The sequence below is a fragment of the Corylus avellana genome, chromosome ca6 (genome assembly GCF_901000735.1).
Source record: "Corylus avellana chromosome ca6, CavTom2PMs-1.0".
NCBI lineage: Eukaryota > Viridiplantae > Streptophyta > Magnoliopsida > Fagales > Betulaceae > Corylus > Corylus avellana.
The window spans coordinates 8,029,242-8,055,554 of NC_081546.1; the positions used below are offsets into that span (position 1 = coordinate 8,029,242).

The window sequence follows — 26,313 nt, forward strand, 5'->3', positions numbered from 1 at the left end:
TTACACAAAAAATACTTAAAAATATGAACAGCACTAGGGTGAACACCTTGAAGATGATTGATTTATTGCAATTTCCTGAAACCAAAACAGCCTCAAGTGTCTTATTGCGTGCATCACCATGTATGAGTGAAGAGTTTAGTGAGCCATGTTTGACAAAATGGATGTTCGTTTTATGACTCTAAGCTTGACACCATGCTTGAAGTTGAGAACTAGGCCATACTCAAGTTCCAAAGGTTTGTCCATGGTGGGCGAATGTCTAAATACATATTTCTTGTATAAATGAATCAATGAGAGCTTTATTTCCTGTAGGGAAAATTTCTGGCCAATGCATGATCGGGGCCCAATTCCAAAGGGTATGAAAGCGTAGGGATGCCTTCTTTTCTGTTCTTCACAATTTGGGTCAAACCTCTCTGGTCTGAACTTTTCTGGCTCTGGGAAGTTCTTTGGATCTTTTGCTAGTACTCCAAGTGCTAGCCACACCCATGTGCCCTGCTCATTACATCATATGAACAAAATGACACCAATCAACATAAAGGCGATGTATGACATTCAAACATGTATAAATAGAGAAATACTATTTAATAGACTATTTACAAATTGTATGACAGTTATATAAATAATACCTTTGGAAGAAGATAACCTCCTATCTCTACTTCCTTTGATGTTTCTCTTGCAACTAATGGGGAAACAGTGTAGTACCTCATGGCTTCTTTAATGACCTGCACTCAAACAATCAAGAGAAAAATGAAACTCTTTGGTTAGCACATGCAACTTCAAACCTTGCTCAACTGTCAGAAAGAAAAGTTTAAAGAGCCTTGCTTGTTCGAGATAAGGGAATTTGTTTTGAAGATCATTAGCGCTTGGCATGAGATCAGGTGGGCCAAAGCCATCAATCTCTGCAAGCAACTTCTGCTCAACTTCTGGATGTCCAGCAACTAAATAGACAACAGAAGACAATGTGAAGGCTGTGGTGGCAGATCCAGCAAGCAAGTGCTCATAAGTAACTGCACTAATATAGTCTTGTGTGAAGACATTCTTTGATACCTGTTAGAACATAAATTAAATTATTAAATTCATTATCTCATTTCTATACAATTTGGATAAGTGGTGATTTAACATTACCGTATGCGACTCCCTCGCATTCAGTATGAGTGACAAGAAGTCCTTTGAAGGCCTTTCCCTGTCTTTCATTCTTTTCACTACAATCTCATCAAGCCGGCCGCTCAGTTCCAGATTAGTATGCTCAACTTTCCAGTCCATTGTTCCAGGTATTCTCTTCAGGATCTGCCTAAAAGGTTCCTGGAGAATGGGAAAAAGTAGACCCAGAATGATCGAAAATGAGCCAGATAAGTCCATTTTAAGCTGTGTTGTGGAGTAAATGTGCTTGTTGATGAAGTCTGAGACTTCCTTATCATCATTCTCGTTGACAGCAATCTGAACTGAATCATTGATAGACAGCGGCTTAGAGAGGCCAAAGTTGACACCAAATGCTGCTTGTCCAATAACATCAGTGGCCAGTTTGAGGGAAAGGTTGGAGAAAGTGACGTCTTCTTCTTCAAAGGAGTGAAGATTTTGAGTTGCAGATTCAATGAAAGATTGCATGGTGGGTATTTGTCTGGCAAGGTGTGATGGCTGGTAGAGTGATAATATTGTGTTCCGCATGGTTGACCATCTGGCATCCCTGCAAGCACTCAACTTCCATCAGTAGTGTCTAAAATGACATTAATCTTCATCTCCCCTGCTTTGAACTTCTCTGTAAAGTGTATAGAAACATCAAATACCTGGAGAAGAAGAGACCCTTTTGATGAAGAGGGGAGGCGGATATGGGTGAGGGTACACTTCTGTTTGGAATATCCTTGAATTTCTTTATCCCCACCTCTCTACAAAGCTCCGGATCTGCTACAATTATCAGTGGCTGTCTACCCATGTGAAACCTGCTCAAAACATTACCACATTTATTTTTATTCAACTTTTATAAGAGTTTGAGAATTTTTTTTTTTTTTTTAATCATTTTTCGCACCAAATAATGTCATTTCAACGATCAGTGGGCTACGCAGGATTGCTTAACTCTCTGTCTCTCTCGTTTGTCCCATTTGTTGCACTCTTTTTTTTGGGTGACTCTAGTTTTTCCTTGGAAACAAACGGAAATTAAGGTCAGGAAAAACATGCGGATAGATGTCGGCAAGGGAAAGTGGAGAGGCAAAATTATTTGTTTTTCCACAAACAAAGTCGGGCAGCCCTTGAAGGTGATCAAAAAGCTTTTTAGAAAAAAAAAATTTTATTTTTTAAGTTTTTCTTTTCTTTTTTAAAAGTGCATTTTTGACAATTTTTATAATAAAAAAGTCAAAGAAGTGCGTTTGAAATTCTTTAGCAATCGTGTTAACTTTTTGTATGGCGTAGATTTTTAGGTATTAAAAATACCTTTTAACTTCTTTAATACAATTCCAAATAGACTTTAAATTTAAAGTTTGCGCATCTAAGAATAGAATTCTATTAATTTTATTTTTATTTTCTTGTAAAGATTTAAACTTGATGTATCTAAAGGCGGGTATAAAATCAATGTTAACATGCCTTTTAGAAAGTTATTCATTTGAGTTAGATAATATCCAGTTAGTTATATTATAAGGGTATTTTGTTCATCCAAAAATTGAAAAGACAAAAATACCCCTATAATATAATTAAAATGAACCGGAGATGATGGTGTTCCTGTTGTTAGATGTACCAACTATAAATTTTGACCATTAATGAAGAGAATTCTTCTTCATGCATATAATGATGTACATGATACCACATTATTTAAACATTTAAAAAAAAAAAATCAACAATGATATTATAAACACAGTTAAATGCACAAACTTTAAACTTTGACCGTGAAATTATACCATCTTTGTGAAAGGAGGAATAGGATCCTCTCCAATCCATTTTGGACTAGAGAACATCTAGTTAATGGCCAAGATCACTTTAAAGAGATTATAGGGCCATAAATGGGACACCTGTCCTATTAATATAAATAATAATAAAAATATTATTTATACTTCAAAAATAATAAAAAAAATTAAAAAATATTTTAAAAAAACTAAGGGGTGGCAGGACCACCCCCGTTGGCCTAGGGTGGCTTCAGCCAGCCTAGACCGGCCACCCCATGGCTCAACGGGGGTGTTTGGCCACCCCCAAGGCCGACCCAAGGGCCAAATGAAAGGGTGGTGGCCAGGTCCACCACCCTGTCGGGCCATTGGGGTGGCTCTCAATCCACCTCCAGCTAAAATTTGATAGTTCGGCCACCCCCTATAACCAAAATGGGTGGCCAGCTACCCCTTATTTTTTATTATTTGATTTATTTTTTTATTATCTTAAATAATATTTTATTATTATTTTTTGTTTGTGAGACAAATGTTTCATTTGTGGTTCTAAAATTTCTAAAAAAAAAATTCCAATCATGAACGGGATACCCTTCGGTCCATTATGGACCGGTGGAGGATCCTATTCCTATGAAAGGGGAAGGCAATGAAAAACCAATCCACTTTCATTTTGAAACCCTTTATTCCCTTGAATAGACTTTAATCTTGAGACTTTGAATCAAAGAGAGTAAAAGAAAGACCCCCCCGACACTGACACTTGCTATATGACCATAGTCATACACATCCCCCTTGGCCCCCATACGCATTACCTTACCCAATAAGGGATGTCCAACCGTCTAGAGATATGCTCAAGGCTCAAGCTCAACAAAGAAATAATCATTATTTATTTATTTATTTTTAATGGAAAAAAGAAAAATGATCATGCCCTAAAAGGGTTGAGAGAAATTGTAGTGTGAAGGAAGAAGAAGTCTGCACTGACCTGAAAATAGGGCCGTATTGTTTTGCAAGGACAGAGAAGACATCAGGGCCGTACCTAGCCAGCAAGGGGAGGTGCCCTACAAAGGGAATGGAAGGTGGGCCGGGTACCCGTCTGACACCCCAGTAAGGCCCATACAAGTATCCTAAAACTCCTACTACTACTACGCCCAACACTGTGAACAACACCTCCACACCCACCAATCTTTCAAGGGTTTCTTCCCACAAAACCATTTTTCTGAGACAGAGAAAGAGAGGTGCCTGGTTCTTGCAGGAGGGGCTCTGCTGGGTCTTTTTTTTATAGAGGGTTTGGGGGGTGATGAGAAGTGGTGGGGGTAGGGGAGGGGACTGAGGACTGAGGAGGGCTGTCTCCATACGCCTCTTGATGGATACCCTGCATGTCTTTTTCTATATATGAATGATTATATTGGTGAAATGGATGGCCATTTTTTCTATTCTTTTTATTATTATTATTAAATTTTAAACCTTGTCTTTGTCTTGATCACAAATTAAACCATGAAATTTCAATTTCATCAATATCATATCATATCATGTCAAAGCTTGTGTAATCATTTGACTCTCTCAATGAGTCCCACAAGCATAAATCTCAATGGCATCATACTTGGGACCCTTCTAAATTCGATTAAGAAATTCGATTAAGAAAGATTGATGAATGGTTTGGAAGTGCATTTTTTTTAAAATTTGGACATAAAAACATAAAAAATTTGTCTTTTCAAATAGCATGTAATAGGGTACGTTTTTTTTTTAAAAAAAAAACAAAATTTTAAAGGTTAAACAACGAGTTTATATGTCAAATTGCAATTTTACTGAACGCTTTGATGTGTTCTTAAAAGTCGTATTTTAAAATCATTTAATGTACTGTTTATGTAAGTTTTCATTACTTTTAGTCAATTGAAGATTCAAATCATTAGAACTTTGAAAGTATAGGGAGCAGGGGGTGTAGGGGGATGGAGGGGTATGGTCTATGGTCTCCCAAAGAATTTATAAGTGCTAGTTCTATATACTTAGACCCATATTCTTCACTTTCCAATGATGGCATTGGCACCCAAGCTTATACCAATTGTTTTACATATATATTTTACTGTAAAACCATTTTGAAGGTAAATATTTATTGCTCAAATATGATAAAGTTACTGAGTAAATATATAAAGGACCAATTAAAGTTTATTATAGTACTAAATAAATGTATATTTTATCTTTTGATGTTCCATTATGGTTGATGTGCTTTAACTGACAGACTTTGGGTTTTTTTTTTTAATGGTTTCTTTGGAGGATGGACTGGAGTCACTGGACAGGAAGTGGAGGTTCCCTGTTAGATTAAAAAATGCAAACAAACAAACAAAACAAAATTCAAAGTTTTGTTTAAAATCAAGGTTAAACTCTAGGGTTATTATGTAATTACATTTTTTTTTTTTTAATGTTGCAATCATTATGGTATTTACCAAAGACCATATTGAGGGTAATATATTCATGTTGACAATTTTTAATAGGACCTGGGAATTTGACATGAACCTAACACGAAATGAAAGTGTTAGGGTTGAATAGTCTAACCTATTTAACTAAATGGATATGATTAAAGTTGACATATATAGTCTTATATCCATGCATCAATACGACCCAAACCTAACATGTGACATAATGGCTGGCAATTTTTTACATAACCCGTAAACCCCACACAAACCCAATTTAAAATTAAAAGGTTGGAGTTAAAGGGTTTGACCCGTTTAATTAGATTGGTCGAGTTAGGGTTAACTTATATAATCTGATACATATGCATTGACATGATCCGAATCTAACACGCGAACACGAATCGTTACCTTTACATTCATAACTCCTCTACCAAAAAAGAAGAAAAAAAAATTGAATGAAATGGATAAATTTCTTAATTATTGGATGTAAATTAACCCATAAGAGATTCCTCAAATTTACAAAGAAAATAAAGATAAAAAGCCTCGAAGCAAACTTTTTATTTATGGAAGATTTCAACGATTTTTTATTTTGCCTATGGGAATCCAATTTGAAAAGCTTCAAAAAAAACTTAATTCTAAACAAAAAAAACAAAAATCCTAAAAATTATATATATATATAATTTGATTAGAAAGCTCTTAAAAAATACATTAAATACTTAAAAAAAAAAAAAAAAAAAAAAATTATGATAACTGACCCTATATCTTGTGGTACATTATTACCCACGCAACAAAAGAAAGCCGATAATAAGTCGACACGAAAGAGGAAACAGTCACAACAGGTTCCACTTATGTATGACACCATTGGTGGTGGTGTCTTTGTTTTGCAAATGGGGCAGTGAGATTCAAATTCGTGAGTCTTTTTTTGGTCGCCTACTTTTTCTCGAGATTTCCTTTTCCGGACCGAAACTTACCCAGGCTTACAAGTAACCTCAAAAGTGAGAGGCTGATGGATGGATTAGCTAGGCTGATCCCACTCACTCTCAACAAATGATGGTGGTTTTTCGTTTCAGTATTACTTTTATGTTGATGGGTGGGGATACCTACCCCCAACACCCAATTCTAGTTTGCAGAAAAAAAAAAAAAAAACAAAAAAAAAAGGGCTCCCCGTCTTTTCCCTACAAAACTCCACTTGTCAGGCAAGTTTCTTAGGTTACGTGGAGTCTAATTTGTATTCAACCGGGTTTGTACTTGACTCGGTTTGACATTGAAAGCACTATGGTTTAATGAGAATTTTTTTCGGAAGCTTAGTCCATGGAGTGGAGGCTTGGCCCAAGGCGATGTTTTGACCAAATTGAGAGCTGTATTTATAGTCGCTTCTAACTTTAGGGTTTTTATACGAATGTAATTGACGTTTCCTGTATTGTTTTTCAAGAAATAGTAAAACATCATTAAAACTCTGTGAACGTAACCCTTAGTGATGAATCACATAAATCTTTGTGTGTTAGTTTTTTTTTTTTTTGGGTGCATTTTTCTTATTCTTCGCATCTCACTAGTCTTTAAAAATAGAGTTAAATGCATTTCCAATACCTATGCTTTTACCTCATAATCAAATAGTCACCTCGGTTTTAAAAAATATCACTAATGGTACCTACGGTTAGCAAATAAACCCTCTTGGTACTTCTGTTATGATTCTGTTATTTTTTTTTTGACGAAACACCACGTCACCCCTACACGTGTACTAATTCTTATGGTTTCAAGGCGACACGTGATATGGTACTTATGTTTTTTGGTGTCACGTCAGATTAAAACATATTTAAAATAATATGTAATAAAAAACCAAAAACTTGAAATCACCAATTAACAAACTTGAAAAAAGAATAAATAATAAATAAAATAAAATAAAATCTGGGGAGTTGGGCTGGGGTTGGCTAGACACCCCATTTTGGCCATAGGGGGTAGCTGGCCAGCCCCATTTTGAGCCACCCCCAATGGGCAGCCAAGGGTAGCTGAACCACCCCCATAGGCCATGGGGGTGGTTCGGCCACCTCGCAACTAGCAAAATGGGGATGGCCGAACCACCCTCAAGAGTCTTGGGGTGGCTTCGGTCACCCCCAGATCGGCCGGTCTGGGGGTGACCGAAGTCACCCCATGGCCTTTGGGGGTGGTTCGGCCACCCCCAAAGGCAAACCCTTAATTTTTTTTTGTTTTTTCTTCCTTATTTGGCCATTGGGAGTGGCCGAATCACCCCTAAGACTTGGGGGTGGTCCTAGCTGCCTATTGGGGTGGCTCAACTTAGCTAAAATAGGGATGGTCGGCCACCCCCTTTGGCTAAAATGGGGTGATCAGCCACCCCCAACCCAACTCCTCAAATTTTTTTTTTTTTTTTTTGTTACATATTATTTTAAATATTTTTTAAATTTGACGTGGCACCCAAAAACACAGGTACCACGCCACGTGTCGCCTTGAAACCACAGAAACCAGTCCACATGTAAAGGTGACGTGGCGCTTCGTAAAAAAAAAAACTAATAAAATCATGATGGAAGTACCGAGTGGGTTTATTTGCTTATCATAGGTACCATTTGTGATATTTTTGAAAACCGATGTGATTATTTGATTTTAGCGCAAAGCACAAGTACTGAAAAAACATTTAACTCTAAAAAATAAGATGGATTTCCTAATTAACAAAGTTTGCTCAACTCATATTTGCCCGAACTGAAGAATCCATAGTAATTATTTATCGGTGTTGTTAACAATTTAGCTAAGTAATGTGAGAGAACTTATATAAAACCTATATATTTACATAAGTTGTGACGTCCCATATCGCTTGGGTATGGAGATGAGGATGTGCTTATATGTATACTTGCACCATTCATGACAATAACGCGTTTTCAAGCAGTGATGATTATGATCCCATCAAAACTCCGTAGTCAAGCAAGCTTATGCGAGAGTAGTACTAGGATGGGTGACCTCTTGAAAAATCTGGTTTGGAGAGCCAGAAGCAAGCAATATTGTCTGTCATTGGGAGTGCGGTGTTATAAATGGTATTAAAGGCATAGTTGGTTAACAATTTTGAAAAAACCTAAAACTACTAACCGTAACCACCTAGGTGGTTAGCGGTTTTTACTAACCGCCTTCAAAAATGATTAGCGGTTAACGGTTAGTGTAATTAGCGGTTACCCCTAAATGCTGGGTCTCATGAGGGGGTGATTAATGAAACGCACACATTGCATGTGTGTGAAAAAAGATGATTTGTTTATTTGAAGGAATATGCTTTTAATATAAGGCATTTTGAGATAAACTCAATAATAAAACCTTGTGGGCTTAGCCCAAAACAAAATCATATTTACATAAGTAGCCTAACCGTTCAAATTTTACTTGACCCGCCACCTATCGGAACACATAAATCTCATACAAATTAACTCTTTCGCAACAACCACATGAGTAGGTAATTGGCGTCAATTTCTATCCCCAACCAACAGTACCTTTTGGTGAGAGAATAACACAAAAAATAGTGCAATTATTATGGCCCACTTGGGTTGGGTGGATAGGCTAAAAAGAAAACCAGGAAATTGCTTATCGTTATCCAACCGGACGAAGGATTCGTTTTATCTCGCTGTCTTTGTAGGACAGGATATGCTTCCTTGGAATTGACTGCCATTTTCTTGGGATTCCTCATCCTCTTCGTTTGTCTCAACGTTCAGATTTTTCTTTGTTAGTTTTTGCATGCTCAATCATGTGATTGCTAGCTTGCTAGTGCTTGTCGACATTGAATATATTTTCAAAATCCTAGACATGGATTGATAACGATACAATTTTGTCTTTTCCATATTGTTTTGATTTTTGATGAACATGCGAAATATATTTCATTTTCAAACTCACATATCAATGAGATTTTTGCATGTTTCAGTTCAGTTGGTAGCAGATTGCCATCCAACTTGCACCAATATTTTATCTTTCTCACTGAATCCCCCTCCCCAAACAAGACGCCATTAGTGCATGCTCATCTCACATATCTAAGTTGGGCTAAATAAGAAAATCCCCGGCCACTTCTTTAACTTTGCAGACCATATATAGAAGTTAACAAAACGGGCGTTTTTGTCTACTGGTTTTGAAGAAAATCCACTCTCCTTCCAACTTTCAGACCAAAAAACGAAAGAGTTTTTGAGCATTCGGATGAAAACACTTAAAAGAGTTTATTTCTTACTTAGTTTTAGTCTCAAGGAGGAGATACTTGGAGATCTTGAAGGACCTAGGCTAGCTATAAGGGTAAGTAAACTACACCCTTTTTTATCATTATTTTGTTGAAGTGTTGAGTAAATAGATGAGAAGTTTGTGAGTTTTGTCATTTTGAATGTTAAAAGCCAAAAATGGAAAGTTTTCACGTAAAAAGTTGGTGTTTTTACGTCCATGTGTGATGTATAAACATTGTATGGAACTAAGGAGGAGTTCTGGAAGTGTTAGAAATAAAGTTATGGAAGATTTTTGTGAAAAGTAGGATCACTTCCCTATTCTCGTCCAAACCTGTTCATAGTTTGTCCAAATAAACAGAGAGCAGAGAGCCTCGTTCGGACCACAGAGAGCTTCGTTCAGTATTTCGTCTAGACCCTTTCTGTACGATGTATTTTATGATCAACAAGGTAGAGTGGCTAGATTGGCGTCCCGTTCGACACCATCCGGACCATGTAGTTGTTATGCTTCTCAATGCACCCAAGTGTGAGTCTGCTTAACCTATCAAGGCAAATATAATATCATAGCCTTAAGACCAGCTTGATGATAAAATACACCAAAAGTATTATATTGTTGTAGATCAGTAGATGGAAACAAAAACATACCAATTCCCTCATCATCTGATAATGAATGAGATGCATGCATCCCTTATCATCATCTTCTTCATAGTGAATATTAAGGAGATATTTATCCCAAGATGGACCACTTGGTTTTCCATACTCAGATTGAGACTACTTGACCAATATACCATACCTGTTGAACTTAAGATATATATATATATAATATCTCCAACTTTGAGTACAAAAAGCAATGACGTTTACTATACCTGTGGAACTTAAGATATTATAATATCTCCAACTTTGAGTACAAAAAGCAATGACGTTTTTTATAATAAGTTCAAAACAAAAGGGATTGGCTTAGTTGACTCGTGAATGTGATAGGACTCAAAATAGAAATTAAAGTTATTAAGTTATCACTATTTTAATATTAGATTTAGCGTAGCTTTCGGAGTTAATAAAAAGTATTATATAAATCTCTTTTTGTTAATGTTAAAGTCTACTTTTTTATTAATTAATTGTTATTATCCTATTTGTACTATTTAAACAGCGTTTGGTGAATAAAAGTAATATAAAAATTCTCTTCAAACCTTGTGATCGTAAAAAATCTAAATTTCCTTAAAACTTAACAATCTATCCCATTATGTGTTTAAAAAATTATTCACATTAATTCCCAATAGATCGATCAATTTTCTCAACTCATTAAGAAAATCCTTAGAGAAAAGTTCATATAACCCTTTCAAACTGCCACCCATTGTCAATATATCTCCCCGCATTATTAATTATGTCAATGTCCACCCTAAACTATCAACAAAATGTCAATGTTCCCTAAGACTAGTAAAAAGACAAAAATAACCAAAAAAAATTTTCAATTAAAAAAAAAAAAAAAAATTCAAGGAAAGGGAATACATAACTTGTATAGTAGCTGTAGGGAGCTAATTAATCAAGTTTACACCCCTTAATTAGTAGTATGTAGTTGTTATGCTTCTCAATCCTCCATGGGTGAGTCTGCTTAACTTAATTACCAAGAGAATATCATACCCTTAAGGGCAGCTTGATTGAATACACCAAAAGTATTCATCAAATAATTGCAGTACGCACAGATCTTATAGCCATAATTATGAGAGAAATGAAGTTTTGTGATGCAGCAAAGAGAATAAATTCAGATTCCACACCCAGAAACCAAAGACTGCTCATCAACAACATAAAAATGGCCAAAATATATATATTATATATAATCAAATATTTCAAATATAAACAAGAACTTAATTGATCTTATGTACAACCGAGGGAATTAAAGAGAAATTAACAAATTAGAATTAGAATCCCACATATATATATATAAATAAAGGAGAAATTAAGGAAGGCAGATACTATAACTAGAGCTTGGAGGAGACGAGTCAATGAATAAAACCCCACCATGACGGTTCCTGTTGGCTGGTCCGCCTGCAAAATGCAGAAAACAAAACAGCAAATCAAAAACCATCGAAGTGATTCAAAGTGCAACGAAAAATAGCAGAAAATTTTAGGGTGACCGGTTTAATCATTAAAGGATACAGATGAGGACGAAAGCTGCTGGCCTCCTTACAACTCTCTCCATCCCTGCTTCATGAGAAACCACGTATCTTTTATCACCCAGAAAAATAAATACTGTAAAGCTAGCAACAAAGCAATCAAACCAGAGTTTGTAAGTCATATACCGATAAAGACAATATAGGAATAGATCAAGAGCTGCAGAGACCAACCCAGAATACACATCATGTCTGATAAGAATATATTCAGAATATATTCTGCTAATTGCCTTATTTTTGATATATTTGATCATAATGGTCAGGGCATCGACCTGAGATGACCCATTTGATCCACAAGGCCTCGCAAATCCTCACCCCATTCGGCAGGTTTTGCAAACAAATAATCCACTCCCACATCGATTTCTGATTGATCACCCACCACAGCTTCTTCCACTGGATCCACAGCAATTAAATCATCATTCAGTAGTTCCTCCCATATTGTTTCATTGGCAAAATCCAAATTGCAGCCATTTGTTGTGGAGGGTATCAAACTTTCAATTGGATCCTTGATATCACTGCTTGATTCATTGTCCAAGGCTGCTGAGAAAAAAGTTTCAATTTCTGACTCCATGGTTGCCAATTCTTCTTGATCTTGGCTTGCAAAACCCACAACTTGGCCACTGCCTGCCTCCAATGACACTGGTTCTGGTGAACTCTCCACACTTGGGCCTGTGGTTAATCTCCGCTTTCGTCCGATTTCGACGCCTCGAAATTCTGTCCTTTGAGCATTCCTCTGAGCAAATTGCTGGATAAATGATGGGTTACTGAGGGCTTTAGCAAGAAAAGTCATTATCTGTTTCTGCTTTCTCTCTGTGGTCTGTAACCTATCCTCCATGGAAACCATTTTTACCCTCGAATTCTGTTGTTGCTGCCTCAACCTCATAATTTCTGCCATTAACAAGCTTCTATCTCTCTTTAACCTTTCAAGATCACCTTCCAAGCCGTATTGTCCAACTTCAACCCAAGCTCCGACTCCTCCTCCTGCTCCTCCTCCTCCTTGCTGCATACCATGTGACACTTGTCTTCTCCTCTTGATGGTCTTTAATAGATGCCTCTGCCCTGCTAGAAACCCTTCATTTGCAAATTCCCATCGATCAGGATCAACCTTTCTGAAACCCTGCATCCAATTCCCCAACATTAAAGAGATTAGGAAACCTTGAAACTGATCACCAAAAAAGATGTAGCTGGTAAAGCCCACCAAAGAAAACTGGAACGAAATCTTGGATAAGTAAAACCCATTTCAATTGACAGAAAGAAAATGAGGGAAGAGAGGAAATTTTCATCACCAAATACATAAATAAATTAATATTTAGATGATTAAAGGCAATATGTCAGAGAAAACACTGGACGCGCTGTAATATTGAAGACAAAGAAGATATTAATCGGGTCCAAATTTCTGTAGAAGGGAAGAAACATTAATTTAGTCAAATCGTTGGATATTTAATTGAAATAGAAAGTGAACGAAAGATACACAGTTTGAAATCATATTAAATTACCATTTATTAAAAAAATTGAATAAAAAAGATAAATTTTATTATTTAATTAATATTTTAACCAAATAAGTTTGAACTCATATTAAATTATCATTTATTAAAAAAATTGAATAAAAAAGATAAATTTTATTATTTAATTAATATTCTAACCCAACCCAGATATTGAATGAATAATTTGACGATATAAATCCCCAGATCTCCATGGGATGCAAACAGCTAAATAAGCAAAATAGAAGATGGAAATCCAAACAAACCCAAACAAGACAAACTCACCAGATATTCATCAACAGATTGGAATCAAAATATGCAGCCAAAAAAAAAAAAAAAGACTGATTAAGTCTGCCTAATGCAATTAAACATTCAAATTTTACTAACCCAACTCGAATTAAACAAAACTACCGCAAATTTGGGACATTAAGAGCCTTTCAAAATCAAAGAATCTACGAAATCCTGCAAAAGATAACTCAAATGATAATTCTACTGGCTATTTGCAGAATCACTCAAAAACAACAGAACAAAGAAGGCATACTTAGCAGATGTAAAAGCAAACCCAGATATATTTCTGCAAAAGCATCAACAGAAATGCAATTTTCTTCAGAAGAGGGAACTGATACTTACATATGTGTTGAGCTGGCGAATGAAGCTGGAGAAGTTACTGTGCTTGAAGTGGCGAGGAAGAAGGATGGTGGAGAACTTGTTAGGGTCCCAAACGATGAAGCTGTTGCGTGCTCCACTCCACGAAACAATCGAGTCTGTCGATGGGTCTTCCACCATTTCAAAGGTCTTGGTAAGAAACGGAGGCGGACCCACCTCGTGCAGCCCCTCCATCGGCTGCGGAAAGAAGTTGGACGAGGAGGATGACGACCCCCCAGCGCATGTCACCGACTCCTCCTCTTTAACTCTCACTCCCTCCATATACACAAATGCTTGAAACAGAGAAACACACACGACGAGTCGAGTCGGGTTTGAGACAACAATTGGTGAGTTGGGTTTTCGAAAGCTTTGAGATTTTCGCTGGTTTTGAAACCCTGAAGCAGCTGGTGTTTGTTTGGGAAGTGAAAGGGGTGAGACTCTGAGTATTTATGGGGGTGACGAAGAAGGAAACTTCTAGAGAGGTGAGAGAGGGAGATATTTTTGTCGGCGTGAGGTATTTTCGAAGTTTACACGAAGTTTCTCTGCGTTATTTTCAGTTGAAACTAGTCATCAACAAAAGATTCTAGAAAGTTCTGCGCGTTTCTGTGCCCTTGATTGCCATCCAACTATCCAAATGGCAAGTGAGCTTCACTCGTTTTGGGAGCCCCTTTTCGATCCTTATAAGTATGCTGCGTGGCTGATCACTAGACAGCTAAGGCGGCTGCCTAACAGCATCTTCACATTCTTTATTTCTTTATATCATGTAGATAATTGACGCAAAATTTGCGTTTGTCTTTATCGAAAACAGTTTTTTGTTTTGTTTTTTATTAGCTACTTTTCCTCCCCCCCTCTCTCTTTCTCACTCAAAAATAATAATGAGAAAAACAATATATAGTCCTTAGGGTTTCATTCCATTTATATTTAGTCCTTAGGTTTTGTTTACATGTGGTTTTGTTTACATGTTAAATAGGTTATTCTATCACTTTTTCGTCAAAGTTAACGGATTGTTATATGTCACACGTGTCTTATTTAACATTGGGTTTTGGCTTACATGGCATTAATATTACAGACTGATGTGGACATTAATTGGCGTGTTAAATGAGATAAATGACAAATCGTTAACTTTGATGATAAAATGACATAATAATCTATTTTTGCGTCGGCCCATCGTGCTCCTTGGCTCCACAGCTGCCCATCGGTTGCCTTGGCCGTCATAGCTGTTTGCTGATTTTTTTATTGTGTTTTTGTTTTTTTAATAAGGGTTTGACTTCTCCTTATATTTACTTTCATGGGCGATCTTTGGGCTGAAGGTTTTTGTTCTGGCCTTTAGGTCGATGATTATTAGATTGAGAATATGGGTTACCTATGTATTAGATTGTATATGCCTGTAGCAGATCTGTTCTATAACTGAAGTTTGGACATGAGTTAACGGATGTTAAAGTCATAGATAGGACTTGATTGTAAGATTTTTATGTTTGTCTTGTAACCTCATATCTTTAGCTATGATTTGTCAGACCTTTATACTCTCTGATGTAAAGGTTTTATGCTCTTGATTTTTTTAATGAATGAAAATGAAATATTCCCTAAAAAAGAAAAACCATGGACAAAAAACCCAAGGACTTTATTCATGAAATTAAATACCTTATGACTAAATTCAAATTAGATGAAAACCTAAGGGTTAAATATAAAATTTTCTAAAAATAATATTTAAATAAAATAGAAAATGAATAGAAAATCGATTGAAGTTTATATTAAAAAAGTGGTGGATAAAGTAGAAAACGATTTTTTTTATTATTATTATTACCTAAAATAAATAACATTGCTAGAAATGATCTAAGGGCCCCATAGGCCATAGATATAAGTCTCCTTAAGAAATACAATTTATTAAGAAATAGTATGAAAAGATCTATTGAGAAATAAAAATCCTTAAAAAAAAACAACATTAATTACCTCTTAAAGCAAAACATACACCTTAAATGTCTTTAGCTACTTTACGTTTCAATTTATTATTTAATTAATATTTAAATATAAAAGGCCTAACTTAAATGAGAGCCCCTACCATGCCGATGGGCTGCAAAAGTGGTGTTTTGCAGCATCCAACCACCTTGTGACACCTTATCCATCAAGAAAATTGCAAAAAACCAAAATGAGAACAAACACAACAAATCAAAGTGAAAAAAATACCAAAAATACCCCTGGCCGTCGAACCCAGCAGACCCATGCCATGGGTCGCGAGACCCACTTGAAAACGCAAAACCAACCTCAAAAATTGATTATAATGCCTTAAAACTTATTTTTTTTGATTCAAAACTAAATCCTAAAGGGGAAGGTTAACCCTTTAGAAATTTTATCACCCTCAAGCCACTGCCATGACCCAGCCGTGGGCCACGACCAGCGTTTCAGCATAAGGAAGAAGAAGAAAGAAGAAGAAATTGGAGAGGAGTTGTCTACATGAAGGAAGAAATGTGATAGAAGAAGAAATAAGGAAAAATTTAGTGTTTTAGGCTATAGGATAATTTTGTGCATTTTTCCTTTGTGTCAATCTCCTATTGGAGAATCTGCATTGAAGTTAAACTCAACTTAAATTTGTTATCTTACGCCTCAAAATTTAATGAGTCGGCCCTAATCATGAATCCACGATTAGGACTATAAATGAACTAATTCGAGTTCAACTCCTATAAACTTGGGATTGAGATCCCCTCCAATTACTCAAAATTAAATAATATCATGTTACGAAATCGTGATCCTTCATTTTAAATTCAATGGTCTATAAAATCATTTAAACCTCGGTAAAACAAAAGGCAGCTTAAAATGAAAATTTAATATCTCGGTTATACAAAAGCAGCTGGCATTTTATAGACCATTGTATTTAAAATGAAGGATCACGATTTCGTAATATGAGATTATCCAATTTTAAGTAATTAGAGGAATCTCAATCCATAAACTTGACTCAAGTTTAATTTGTTTATGAAACGAACCAAGTTTGAATAAACATTTAGACTCATTTATTAATGTTTCACACTCTCACTCACATGTTAGCATTCAACTAGCACTCACTAAGAGGGTTAGTATGGGCAAAAAAGAGAAGGAAACAAGACCTAGACCCATCAAAATGGAAAAATAATGCTACACACACTCGTGCTCATATGTTAGCATTTACAATGAGCTTATTAAATAAAAGTTAAATTTGAGGAGAAAAATGCAATTTATTAAATTTAGAGAGCCAATTTTAAAAAGAATCAAATATCAAACGCCCAACACCTTTCACTGTTTTAGTTAAATATTATTTTTTTTATTAGTTTTAACCAATAGGAGAGAGGAGAGTAAAAAATATGCTTAAAAAAATTACTTAGCTTTAGTTTTTTTTGGCTCTTAGAATACAGGGAGCATGTACGACAACAGTAAAATATAGAGCAAGGAAGGAAACTTATTAAATGGGTGTTTTCTTGAGTTTTCTTAGATTTTTAGGGGAAAACTGAATATAGATCACCCATTGTGAATGCTCTAAGAGGGTTAATATGGGATTAGGATCCTCAAATTACAAAATTTAGGCCATTTCTTTACATTGAAATGTTTGAAAAATGCAACCGATTAAAATTGTGACATGTTATTGAAGCAGTTAGAAATAATTTTTCACCGAAAAAGCTTGTTATTCACTTTTGCAAAAACGTTTTTTCTTCAAAAAATCAAAATACAATTTTTTGCTCAATTTTATTTATTTATTTATTATTATTATTATTTTTTTTTTTTATAACATAGAGAGCAAGAACCTAATAAAAAATACATTCACTTCGCAATTGTAGCATATCACTTTTAATAAGTAACATTTTTTAAGCGTTGCAATGTAAATAAACAACATAAATTCAGTAATTTGAGAATCCTAACCCGTTAATATGGGCAAAAGTGAAGAAAACAAGACCTATACCCATCAAAATGAAAAAAACACGTAATGCTATACACACTCTCACTCTCACAGTTTCTGACATAACTTTTAAAATTATTACTGAATCAAAATTTAATAATAATTCATCCTAAATCTAAAACTCACGTGGCATAGTGTGAAAATAAAAAATGTGAGAATGAGAATGTGTTACTTTATAGCATTGTTCAAATGGGAATGGCGGCCCATTAACACTGTCGTTTTCTATTGCAACAAATGGTTGGGGTGTTGGCAGACCAAGGATTCAAAATTTCAAACTTTAAACCCACCAAGCTAAGCAAATTCATGTCATGAGCGACATAGCTAGAAAGCTACAGCTCTTTCCAACGCATGAATAATATAATATGTCTTATTGCCTAAGGATTATTATGTCTTACTTATTGCCTAAGAATTATTATGTCTTACTTGTAGCCTAAGGATTTTTTTTTTTTTTAATTTTTAATTTTTAATTTTTTTTATAATTTATTCTAATAGGGGAAATGGGTTACATGGGATCGAACAACAATAACAAGGTGAGCATCCCAACAACAAAACCCAAACATGAACGGCAGTACAAACAAACACATAAACAGTAGGCAATGATTTCATTCATGATCCTAAGAAAAACATAAACGAACCTGGCCTCTTTAAGGGTCGTACAAGGAGGTAATAAATAGTAAAAGAACTCAATAAAGAGTCCCAAGCGGTAAAAGCAACAACCACCGTGAAATAGTTATCGTGGGAGAAGTACTACTAAAAACCGAAATGGAGCCGTCGATGAATAATGTTGCCTAAGATTATTACATCATACTTGTTGCCTAAGGATATAATAATGTCATGGCCCAATAAGGATCTATTGCAAGGCCTTAAGCCATCCTGGTGATTGGACCTAAACTTTTCCATACCCAAAACAAAATGGACCATTCACTCCGTGGGTCATGTAAATGTCTCTTTCCCTTTACTCCCAACTCACACTTTTCTCTCTCACAATTCCTTTTTTCATTTGTCTACAACTTTCGAAGTTTCTCCTTTTCCTGGTCAGAAACTTTTGCAGGTTCACTCACTCGCATCAATTTTTGGAAAATTGGGCTGCCATTAGGTACCACGGTAGGTCTTTGTATTATTATTATTATTTTTTTCATGCCGATCAGGATTCAGGGTACGTTTAAATGTGCGTTTAAGGGATTTAAAAGTATGTTTAATACTAAAAAAATTCATTTAAAGAAAAAAGTACTTGTTTGATAAAAAAATTATAAGCATTTTTTATGGTTTAAAAAGCTTACAAATTGTCAATACGCACTTTTGACAAAAGCTTAAAAATGAAGCTTTTGCAAAAAAAAACGTTTTTTTAACTTTAAAGTTTTATTTCTCAAATATAATCTCAAACAAGCTCTGAGATTGTTTGACGGTGAAAAATAATAAGATAGAAACTTGAATGAAGGTTGTAAGGTAATTCAAAAATAGGGAAAAGTTTCTAATGGAATTGAGAAAGACTAGCCACCCAAGATAAACATAGAAGAGAAAGGGATAAACATATCAGAGAAGGGCTCTGAAAAGTCAGGCTTAGAGTCTGTTTAAGAGTGCGGTTGAGAGGCCTAAAAGTACGTTCGACACTAAAAAAATCCATTTGAAAAAAAAAATAAAAAATACTTGTTTGATTAAAAAATTAAAAGCGCTTTTTATGGTCCAAAAAGCTTAAAAATACCAAAAACGCACTGACAAAAGCATTTTTTAACTTAAAAGCGTTATTTCGTAAAAACAATCTCAAATAAGCTTTAAGTAGCTTTTTGGAATTTACATAAAATCAAAATTATGACATATAATATACATCATTAGATTTAAAAATTTTAATTTAAATCATAAAATAATATTCTTTCCATTTCAAATAAATACATTATTCAAATTAAAATACCAAACACGAAACTCCTTCCACGTAAAAAGGCTGAGTTGCCCTGGAAGGTGACGTCTGAAACTTCCACTCCAAGGGAAAAAGATGCCTTTTCTAAATTTCAATAACGTAGCGCGTGCTGGGTTTTATGGTTTAGACAATAATCAAATAATTTATTATTTATTTTTTTATAATAATATATTTTTCACTTTTGTATGCGAAGAAATCTTTTGAATTTTACCTCACAAACATCATCTTTAAAAAAATAAAAATAAAAATAAAAAACCAAATCCAATAGATATTAAAAATGCTAATTGATAACGCTTCAAATAATAATTGATAATAAAAATTTATTCCTTCAGAAAATAAATAAGGCTGTAATTGTGGTTTATACTCTTAATTAAGGCATCCAATTATTATAAATAATAAACAGAAAAGAGATTTGCTATACATATCTCCCGGTCTTCCTCCCATCCTCCAAATTTTTAAAACAAGGCAATTAGGCAGTTTATGGACTTTTGTTGCTCTCTATAGGGCTTTCGGACTAATAGGTTTCATGTTACGTCAATTTGAACTTGCTCGATCTGTTCAATTGCGACATTATAATGCAATCGCATTCTCTGCTCCAATTGTTGTTTTTGTTTTTGTATTCTTGATTTATCCACTAGGTCAGTCTGGTTGGTTCCTTGCGCCTAGTTTTGGTGTAGCAGCTATATTTCGATTCATCCTCTCTTTTCAAGGGTTTCATAATTGGACATTGAATCATACTTTAGCTAGTGACACCGAGCCTTGTGCCGCTCAATGCCATCTTTAGTGTTCCATTTAAGCTTGAAATCCCACTTACACTCAGCGATATTCATATTTAAAGTGGAAGGAACCAACTGTCATGTGCCATTTCGAAGAAGAACATCAAACTCCAAATTCATCGCCTCGCGCGCACTCAGTAACATCGAATGCAATAGTAAAAGAGGTGGTTTTCGGATCATCTTAAAAAACAAGCGTAGCCATTAGTGCAATTGAGATTCGATGGCGAACTATGCCATCCGTAAACTTCTTTTGTTTACCAAATTGATTTCCATGAGCGAGTGCGCATCACATGGGTGCAACACAGCGGAGGGTCAGCCAAGAATGGTGAGAACCGGTAATCGGGAGCAATATATTAGGTAAAAAACACAACCAACATCCAAATCTGAAACTTATTATGCAGCATCACTAATTCATGACTGTCTAAGAGTTCTCTTAAAAGTTCTGCACAAGTACTTGAAGCATTTCAAAGGCAGAGGTAAATTTGATTTGAAGTTTTACTAATTACCAATTATATTAAATTTACTGCAATCAATACTCACTGTACACATAGAAGCAATGCATCACAATTCACAGGATATGATGATATGATAAGAATGAGGGAAGATGCCATAACGTGGCAAGTAAAAGAAGAAGTGAATCCGGAGCTACCAGTACCAACCAACACTTATTATGACCCGACAATGACTCAGACAATGACGTCATAATACTCCGCCACCGTCACATCACTGGGCGTCACCCATGTGTCACACTCACCCAGTCAACGACCCTAAGCAAAAATAATAAAGGCCGATATAAAACCAGCAGCGCCGACAACCTCAAAGCAAAGCCAAAAACAGGGAGGGGCTCTTGCTAAACTGCGCCCATAGGAGCCATGCGCACCACCAATCAAAATTTTTTTAATTTAATTTAATATGGTTTTTAATTATATTATAGAGGTGTAAATCGGAAATGGGAAGTAAAGTACATATTGTTTGTTTAAGTGTCTCCTAGATCACCGGCTTCTAGAAGGTACTCAAATGTGGTTGCTCACGTGGGGGATTGTTCCTTTATCATCCCATCCAACAAATCGTCTACGATGAGTAATCCAAGGAATATAATTTACCCACGCGTCCCTCAAGCGAGTGGGCATCAATCTAATTTTTATTTTTTTAATTTATTGGAGCTCGTAGTTTTTGATACGACCCACGAACCCATTACAAATCTAACATAAAAGGTTTAGCGTTACTTTTTACTTTTTTCTAAGACGTCATGTTCTTCAAATATACAAAGTCCGAAAGTAAAAGTCATATATTTTGTTATGGTCTTTCTCTTTCCTACTTTTTTTTGGATTTACGCATGTAATGACATATTTGTTATTAGCTTCAAAATAGTTTTCAGTTGACTAAGAGTATTTTTGAGATTGCGTTTGATAAATAGAGTTTTTAAGTCAAAAAAAGTTTTTAGGTAAAAACTTTTGCCAAAAGCATTTTTTAGCTATTTTTAGGCTTTTTGAACCATTAAAAGTGCTTTTAATTTTTTTTATCAAACGAATTTTTTTTTCTTCAAACGAATTTTTTAAATGTTAAAAGCACTTTTAAGCCCCTCAAACGCAATCTCAAACAAGCTCTAAGTGTTTTTTTATATGCAGCCAAACTATAAGGCAACTGAGTTGATCATCAAATTATGTAACTCACTCATAAATTAAAGCTCATTAAGTCATATCATAAACAAAATTAAACAAATCAAATTTAAAATGAGTAATATGATTGCCATATACAATGTATTGAGGGAGGCATTGATGAAAGAAAATACTACAGTTGGGCCGTTGGCACAAGTGGAAGTGGGGTGGGGGGGCCTTTTTCATATTGTACTTCTGATTCCAAAAATGAAATTGAATTAATTTGTATACGAAAAAAGCAACAACAACTGGAGTCACACGTACACATAAGACATAGAAGAATAGTAATAACATTAATAACCAGCCAGGGACTGAAAAATAAAAGGAGGTAATTAATGAAATGGGCATATATATTTATACTTATACATACAGTTGCCTGCCATATATATATATATAGCAGTTCTTGCCGGGTGACTGTCATCAAATTGAATAATATCATATCACCAGAGCTTCATATTGAAGCTCTGGTGATGGTTTTAGGAAGCATACGATTGGATCTCCAGATTTGTGGTTGTGCATGGTGATCACCACGAGTGCTACCACTTCCGAAAACAACTTTAAAAAAAACAAAAAAAAACATCACATCATTTGTAATCTTCGCATCCAATAAGATTAAACATGTGGTAAAAAAGCAAATGATGCAACTAAATTAATTCTGTCATTATTAGTGTTAAGTTGTGAGCCGGGGGAGGTGGATGAGCTAAGGTGTTAGGTTTCTCTCCACTAGCAAGGCAACCCCACGACCATCAAATCATGCAATCTCAACCATGAAATTAAGCTTAAGCTTAATTACTTCAACAACCAGACTCCTTTGATTCCGTTTCAAGCAATTGACTTCTCGTTGACCATCCAATGTTGTTAGTGATCGAGGATGACGATGACGTATTTCGCATTTTAATTTCTACACGTTCCATTTTTATATGTGGGGGGGTCCAATATTTGGTGCATGCTATACGGGATAGAGAACTCGCTTACTTGTTAGACCTTTCATAAACCGATCGACTTATAGTTAAGCGCGTTTACGATAGAGTTTTTTGAGCTTGACGACAATTGAAACATCCACTACCAAAGAGCCCTTGAGGCCCGCTTACCAAAAAGGCTCGTTGGCCTTAAAAAACATTAGGGTCAACAGGTCAAGGAGGAGGCGGTCGGCATGACCCATAGACTTAACCATGTTACATGACCAAAATACGAGTATATATATATATACTACTTTAATTCATAAGTCTAAGCTAATAATAAGTTTATGTTTACTTAAATATATTAACTACTATTTTTCTTTTTCTTTTTTCCTTTTATATTTTTTTCAATGCGAGCACTTAACCCTCACAACATCATCTACACATTTAACAAAATTTGAGTGGAGTTCCCAAAGCCCTATCAAAGAAAGGCATAAATAATGAGCATATATATATATATATATAAAGAAAAAGGAGGACCCTTTGCCTAGTACGTACATTTATACCCTTACTTAGACTCTTGTCAATTTATTTTATCTCCTATTCTTACTCATCTAAACATTGAATATAGTTAATTTTGTCCAGTTTCGAAATACCTCTCTAACATTTTGTCTTTATTTCAACATTTTTGTTAAGAATAAGAATATATATTAAATCAGACGAATACTGTACAGAATAGTCCTATATAAGCTTAAAGTGATTGCGATTCAAATGAAATTTATATGTAAGCAGATGGGATGATGCTCATATGCGTACCCCTAACAAAAAAGAGAGAGTTCGTAAGAAGTAATTCAATCAGTTTGGATTACGCCTCATAAATTAGATGTCTCTAGTTCGAATCTCCTTATCTCTTGTACAGACATGTAAAAACAAAAAACAAAAAATAAGGAGAAGAGAGACTAGAGACTAAAGATGATCGATGCTCATGTGTGCGTAATTTATTAGATTTCTCCTCCATTTATTTTATTTTATTTTTCTTTTTTCGGTGGTCAACGAAACGTGAATCAATTAGATCATCAACCTTAAGCATTTAATTATTATTTTTACAAATACGGACAGACTAAACAATGGGTTATGATCCATGTATTGGTGGTGGCGGCGAGAATTGAATAATCATACGCTTTTTTGGCTAAAAGAATATTATATATATATATATAATGCAAGTTATTTTTATTGGAAGTACTGAAAAGTAGGAGGGTGAATTTAGGAAGTTACTGTTTTGTAGCGTAGTGACGTGGAAAAGAGTTGAATAATAATTAATAATTTAGTAAATAAATGTGCTGTGTTGTGTTGAGAGAAAGTAGTTAACAGGGGGTGGACTGACAAGGTTTGTGGGGCCCTCTCCCCCCAGTGGTGATGCAATCCCTACTCATCCTTCATACATATGGCAGACACCCTATCCAGCACCATCAACGGTCTCCAACCCTTCATTCATGATGGTAGGGACCACTTCCCACAAGGTCACCCCCACTCAATTTCCATCACGACACAGTCGCTTACCCCACGTGCTCTCCTCTCATTGGTGGAGGCGCTAAACACCTCCCCCCCCACCCATCTCCCTTGGCCTGAAGGAAAGTTAAAGCCATCGCCACGTGTTCCTCTGGGAACGTCACGGTGACGAGGAAAGTGAATTTCACTCCGATGATTATGTCATGGATGTGGGACCACACCCACCCCCCCTCTCCCCCCGGTACTCGGTCCACGTCAGATGGCCTTCTTTTCTACGACACTGGGGGCCTCGGCTTTTGGTTACGTCACGGTTAAATCTTATCCTTCCACGTCGAAGTCAATGTGACGCAATCGGTCATTTACCACCCCATGTGACTGCCCCACGCCACTACGCCGGCAGATATCCACTATTCCCGAACTACCGTCCGTATTATCAGAACTCTGCGGTCTCCACGCGCGTGGCCACCTCGTTTTTCCCACGCTCTCCAATCATTTAGCCTAACTTTATAGATATAATAATAATGGGACGTAAGCGCGTGGGATTGCCATTATTGTCTCTCCCTACAACCTTTTGGTTACGAAGAAGCTTAAGTTAGTATAATACATGGAGTAACAGTATATTGTGATGTAAGCAACCACACCATCCTCTCATTTATAAAACTCCCCAGGAACCCACCTCCCACAAGCAACCCACTTGGCCCCGTTGACATCAACGCCATCTCTGCTTCTCTCTCTCTCTCTAATACTCCAAAAGAAATCGAGAAGAAAAACCCTCCGGCGAGCGATGCAAGGCCTACGACGTTGCTCCAACGAAGTCGTCCGCCTCGACCTGAGCCCACCAAGCGTGGCGTCGTCGTCGTCGCTGTCAATCGACGTGGCGGAGTCGGCGGAGGCACGCATCCGGCGGCTTATATCGGAGCACCCGGTGATCATCTTCAGCCGATCCTCGTGCTGCATGTGCCACGTCATGAAGAAGCTGCTGGCCACCCTCGGCGTCCACCCCACCGTCATCGAATTGGACGACCACGAGATCGCCGCCCTCCCCTCCCCGGCGCCGCTGGACGCCGACGCGGACTGCTCCCCCCGCAGTCCCGCCCCGGCCGTCTTCATTGGCGGCACGTGCGTCGGCGGCTTGGAGTCCCTCGTCGCCCTCCACCTAAGCGGCCACCTCGTCCCCAAGCTCGTCGAAGTCGGTGCTCTCTGGGTATGACACCGCCCGTAATTTCTGGGTAGTCTGCGTTAATTACTCCTATTATATATATTGTCGTTCTTGTAATTGAAACCAGCCAGCCATTGTAGGAAATAATTTTTCCCTTTTCTCTTTTGCTTTGTTTCTGTTTGTTGGGCAATAGTGATATTAGATTTAGTAGAAGAAGAAGATCGAAGAAGAAGAAGAAGAAGAAGATAGCTGCGACTTTGCTTCTGACAGACCTTTGCGTCAGGGATACTCGCTCTTGTAGATGCAACACGTGTATGCTTTGAAATACGTCTCTTGGCCTCCAGGTTTCGTTTACCGAGTCCCATCCGGTTACAATAGTCCGGTAGATTCGTGTCCTACAACTTATTAATCAATCTGGGCCGTTTGATTCATATATCTATATAAATTTCCAGGTAAAGTTTCGTGTCTCCGGTGGCCTCCTCTTGCATCTGTAATAATTGTTGGTGTGTGTGTGTGTGTTATATATATATATATATATTATACTGTACTGAATAGAAAATAGTAGTTCTTCTTCTTCTACTCTGATTCTTTGGGTTAGTGGGGCCCCGGGCCAATCATGGGAGGATCATAACCGTTAATATTGTAGATCTTTCCAAGTAGGGTGTAGCTAATGCTTGAGGCTACTTCGTGTGAAGCAGGAAGGATGATGATGTCAAAAGACATTCTGACAA

The 26,313-nt window shown here is 36.3% G+C and overlaps 3 protein-coding genes across 6 annotated transcripts; 1 reads left to right on the forward strand and 2 right to left on the reverse strand.

Annotated features, from left to right (window-relative positions):
* Positions 1-34: 34 nt before the first annotated feature.
* Positions 35-4,112, reverse strand: LOC132184702 (cytochrome P450 711A1). The gene is made up of 6 exons (XM_059598427.1): positions 3,838-4,112; positions 1,782-1,934; positions 1,123-1,681; positions 820-1,044; positions 624-719; positions 35-489 (listed from the first exon to the last, which is right to left on the reverse strand). Exons 1-6 carry the CDS (start codon positions 4,065-4,067, stop codon positions 136-138), a joined length of 1,617 nt encoding a protein of 538 aa, XP_059454410.1. The 5' UTR covers positions 4,068-4,112; the 3' UTR covers positions 35-135.
* Positions 4,113-11,258: 7,146 nt separating this feature from the next.
* LOC132184097 (heat shock factor protein HSF30) lies at positions 11,259-14,181 on the reverse strand. Of its 3 annotated transcripts, none has more exons than XR_009440532.1 (3): positions 13,730-14,181; positions 11,748-12,735; positions 11,259-11,493 (listed from the first exon to the last, which is right to left on the reverse strand). XR_009440532.1 is itself a non-coding variant. In XM_059597594.1 (3 exons), the coding sequence occupies exons 1-3, from the start codon at positions 14,024-14,026 to the stop codon at positions 11,448-11,450; spliced, it is 1,188 nt and encodes a 395-aa protein (XP_059453577.1). In that variant the 5' UTR covers positions 14,027-14,181; the 3' UTR covers positions 11,259-11,447. The 3 variants fall into 3 exon arrangements, 1 of the variants encoding a protein (XP_059453577.1); XR_009440531.1 differs by having other exon boundaries at positions 11,259-11,649; XM_059597594.1 differs by having other exon boundaries at positions 11,891-12,735.
* Positions 14,182-25,066: 10,885 nt separating this feature from the next.
* LOC132184666 (glutaredoxin-C6-like) lies at positions 25,067-26,161 on the forward strand. 2 transcript variants are annotated; one of them, XM_059598383.1, is made up of 2 exons: positions 25,067-25,652; positions 25,776-26,161. In XM_059598383.1, exon 1 carries the CDS (start codon positions 25,208-25,210, stop codon positions 25,631-25,633), a length of 426 nt encoding a protein of 141 aa, XP_059454366.1. In that variant the 5' UTR covers positions 25,067-25,207; the 3' UTR covers positions 25,634-25,652; positions 25,776-26,161. The 2 variants fall into 2 exon arrangements, with proteins under 2 accessions (XP_059454366.1, XP_059454367.1); XM_059598384.1 differs by having other exon boundaries at positions 25,067-25,627.
* The last annotated feature ends 152 nt before the right edge of the window (positions 26,162-26,313 follow it).

Coding starts and splice junctions, on each gene's coding strand:
- LOC132184666 (XM_059598383.1), top strand. CDS start 25,208: ATGCAAGGCCTACGACGTTGCTCCAACGAAGTCGTCCGCCTCGACCTG.
- LOC132184702 (XM_059598427.1), bottom strand. CDS start 4,067: ATGGTTTTGTGGGAAGAAACCCTTGAAAGATTGGTGGGTGTGGAGGTG. Junction 1,682..1,781: donor AAGGGTCTCTTCTTCTCCAG/GTATTTGATGTT, acceptor GAGTGCTTGCAG/GGATGCCAGATGGTCAACCA. Junction 720..819: donor AATTCCCTTATCTCGAACAA/GCAAGGCTCTTT, acceptor GTTTGAGTGCAG/GTCATTAAAGAAGCCATGAG.
- LOC132184097 (XM_059597594.1), bottom strand. CDS start 14,026: ATGGAGGGAGTGAGAGTTAAAGAGGAGGAGTCGGTGACATGCGCTGGG. Junction 12,736..13,729: donor TTCGCCAGCTCAACACATAT/GTAAGTATCAGT, acceptor AATTGGATGCAG/GGTTTCAGAAAGGTTGATCC. Junction 11,494..11,890: donor GATCAAATGGGTCATCTCAG/GTCGATGCCCTG, acceptor TGCATTTTGCAG/GCGGACCAGCCAACAGGAAC.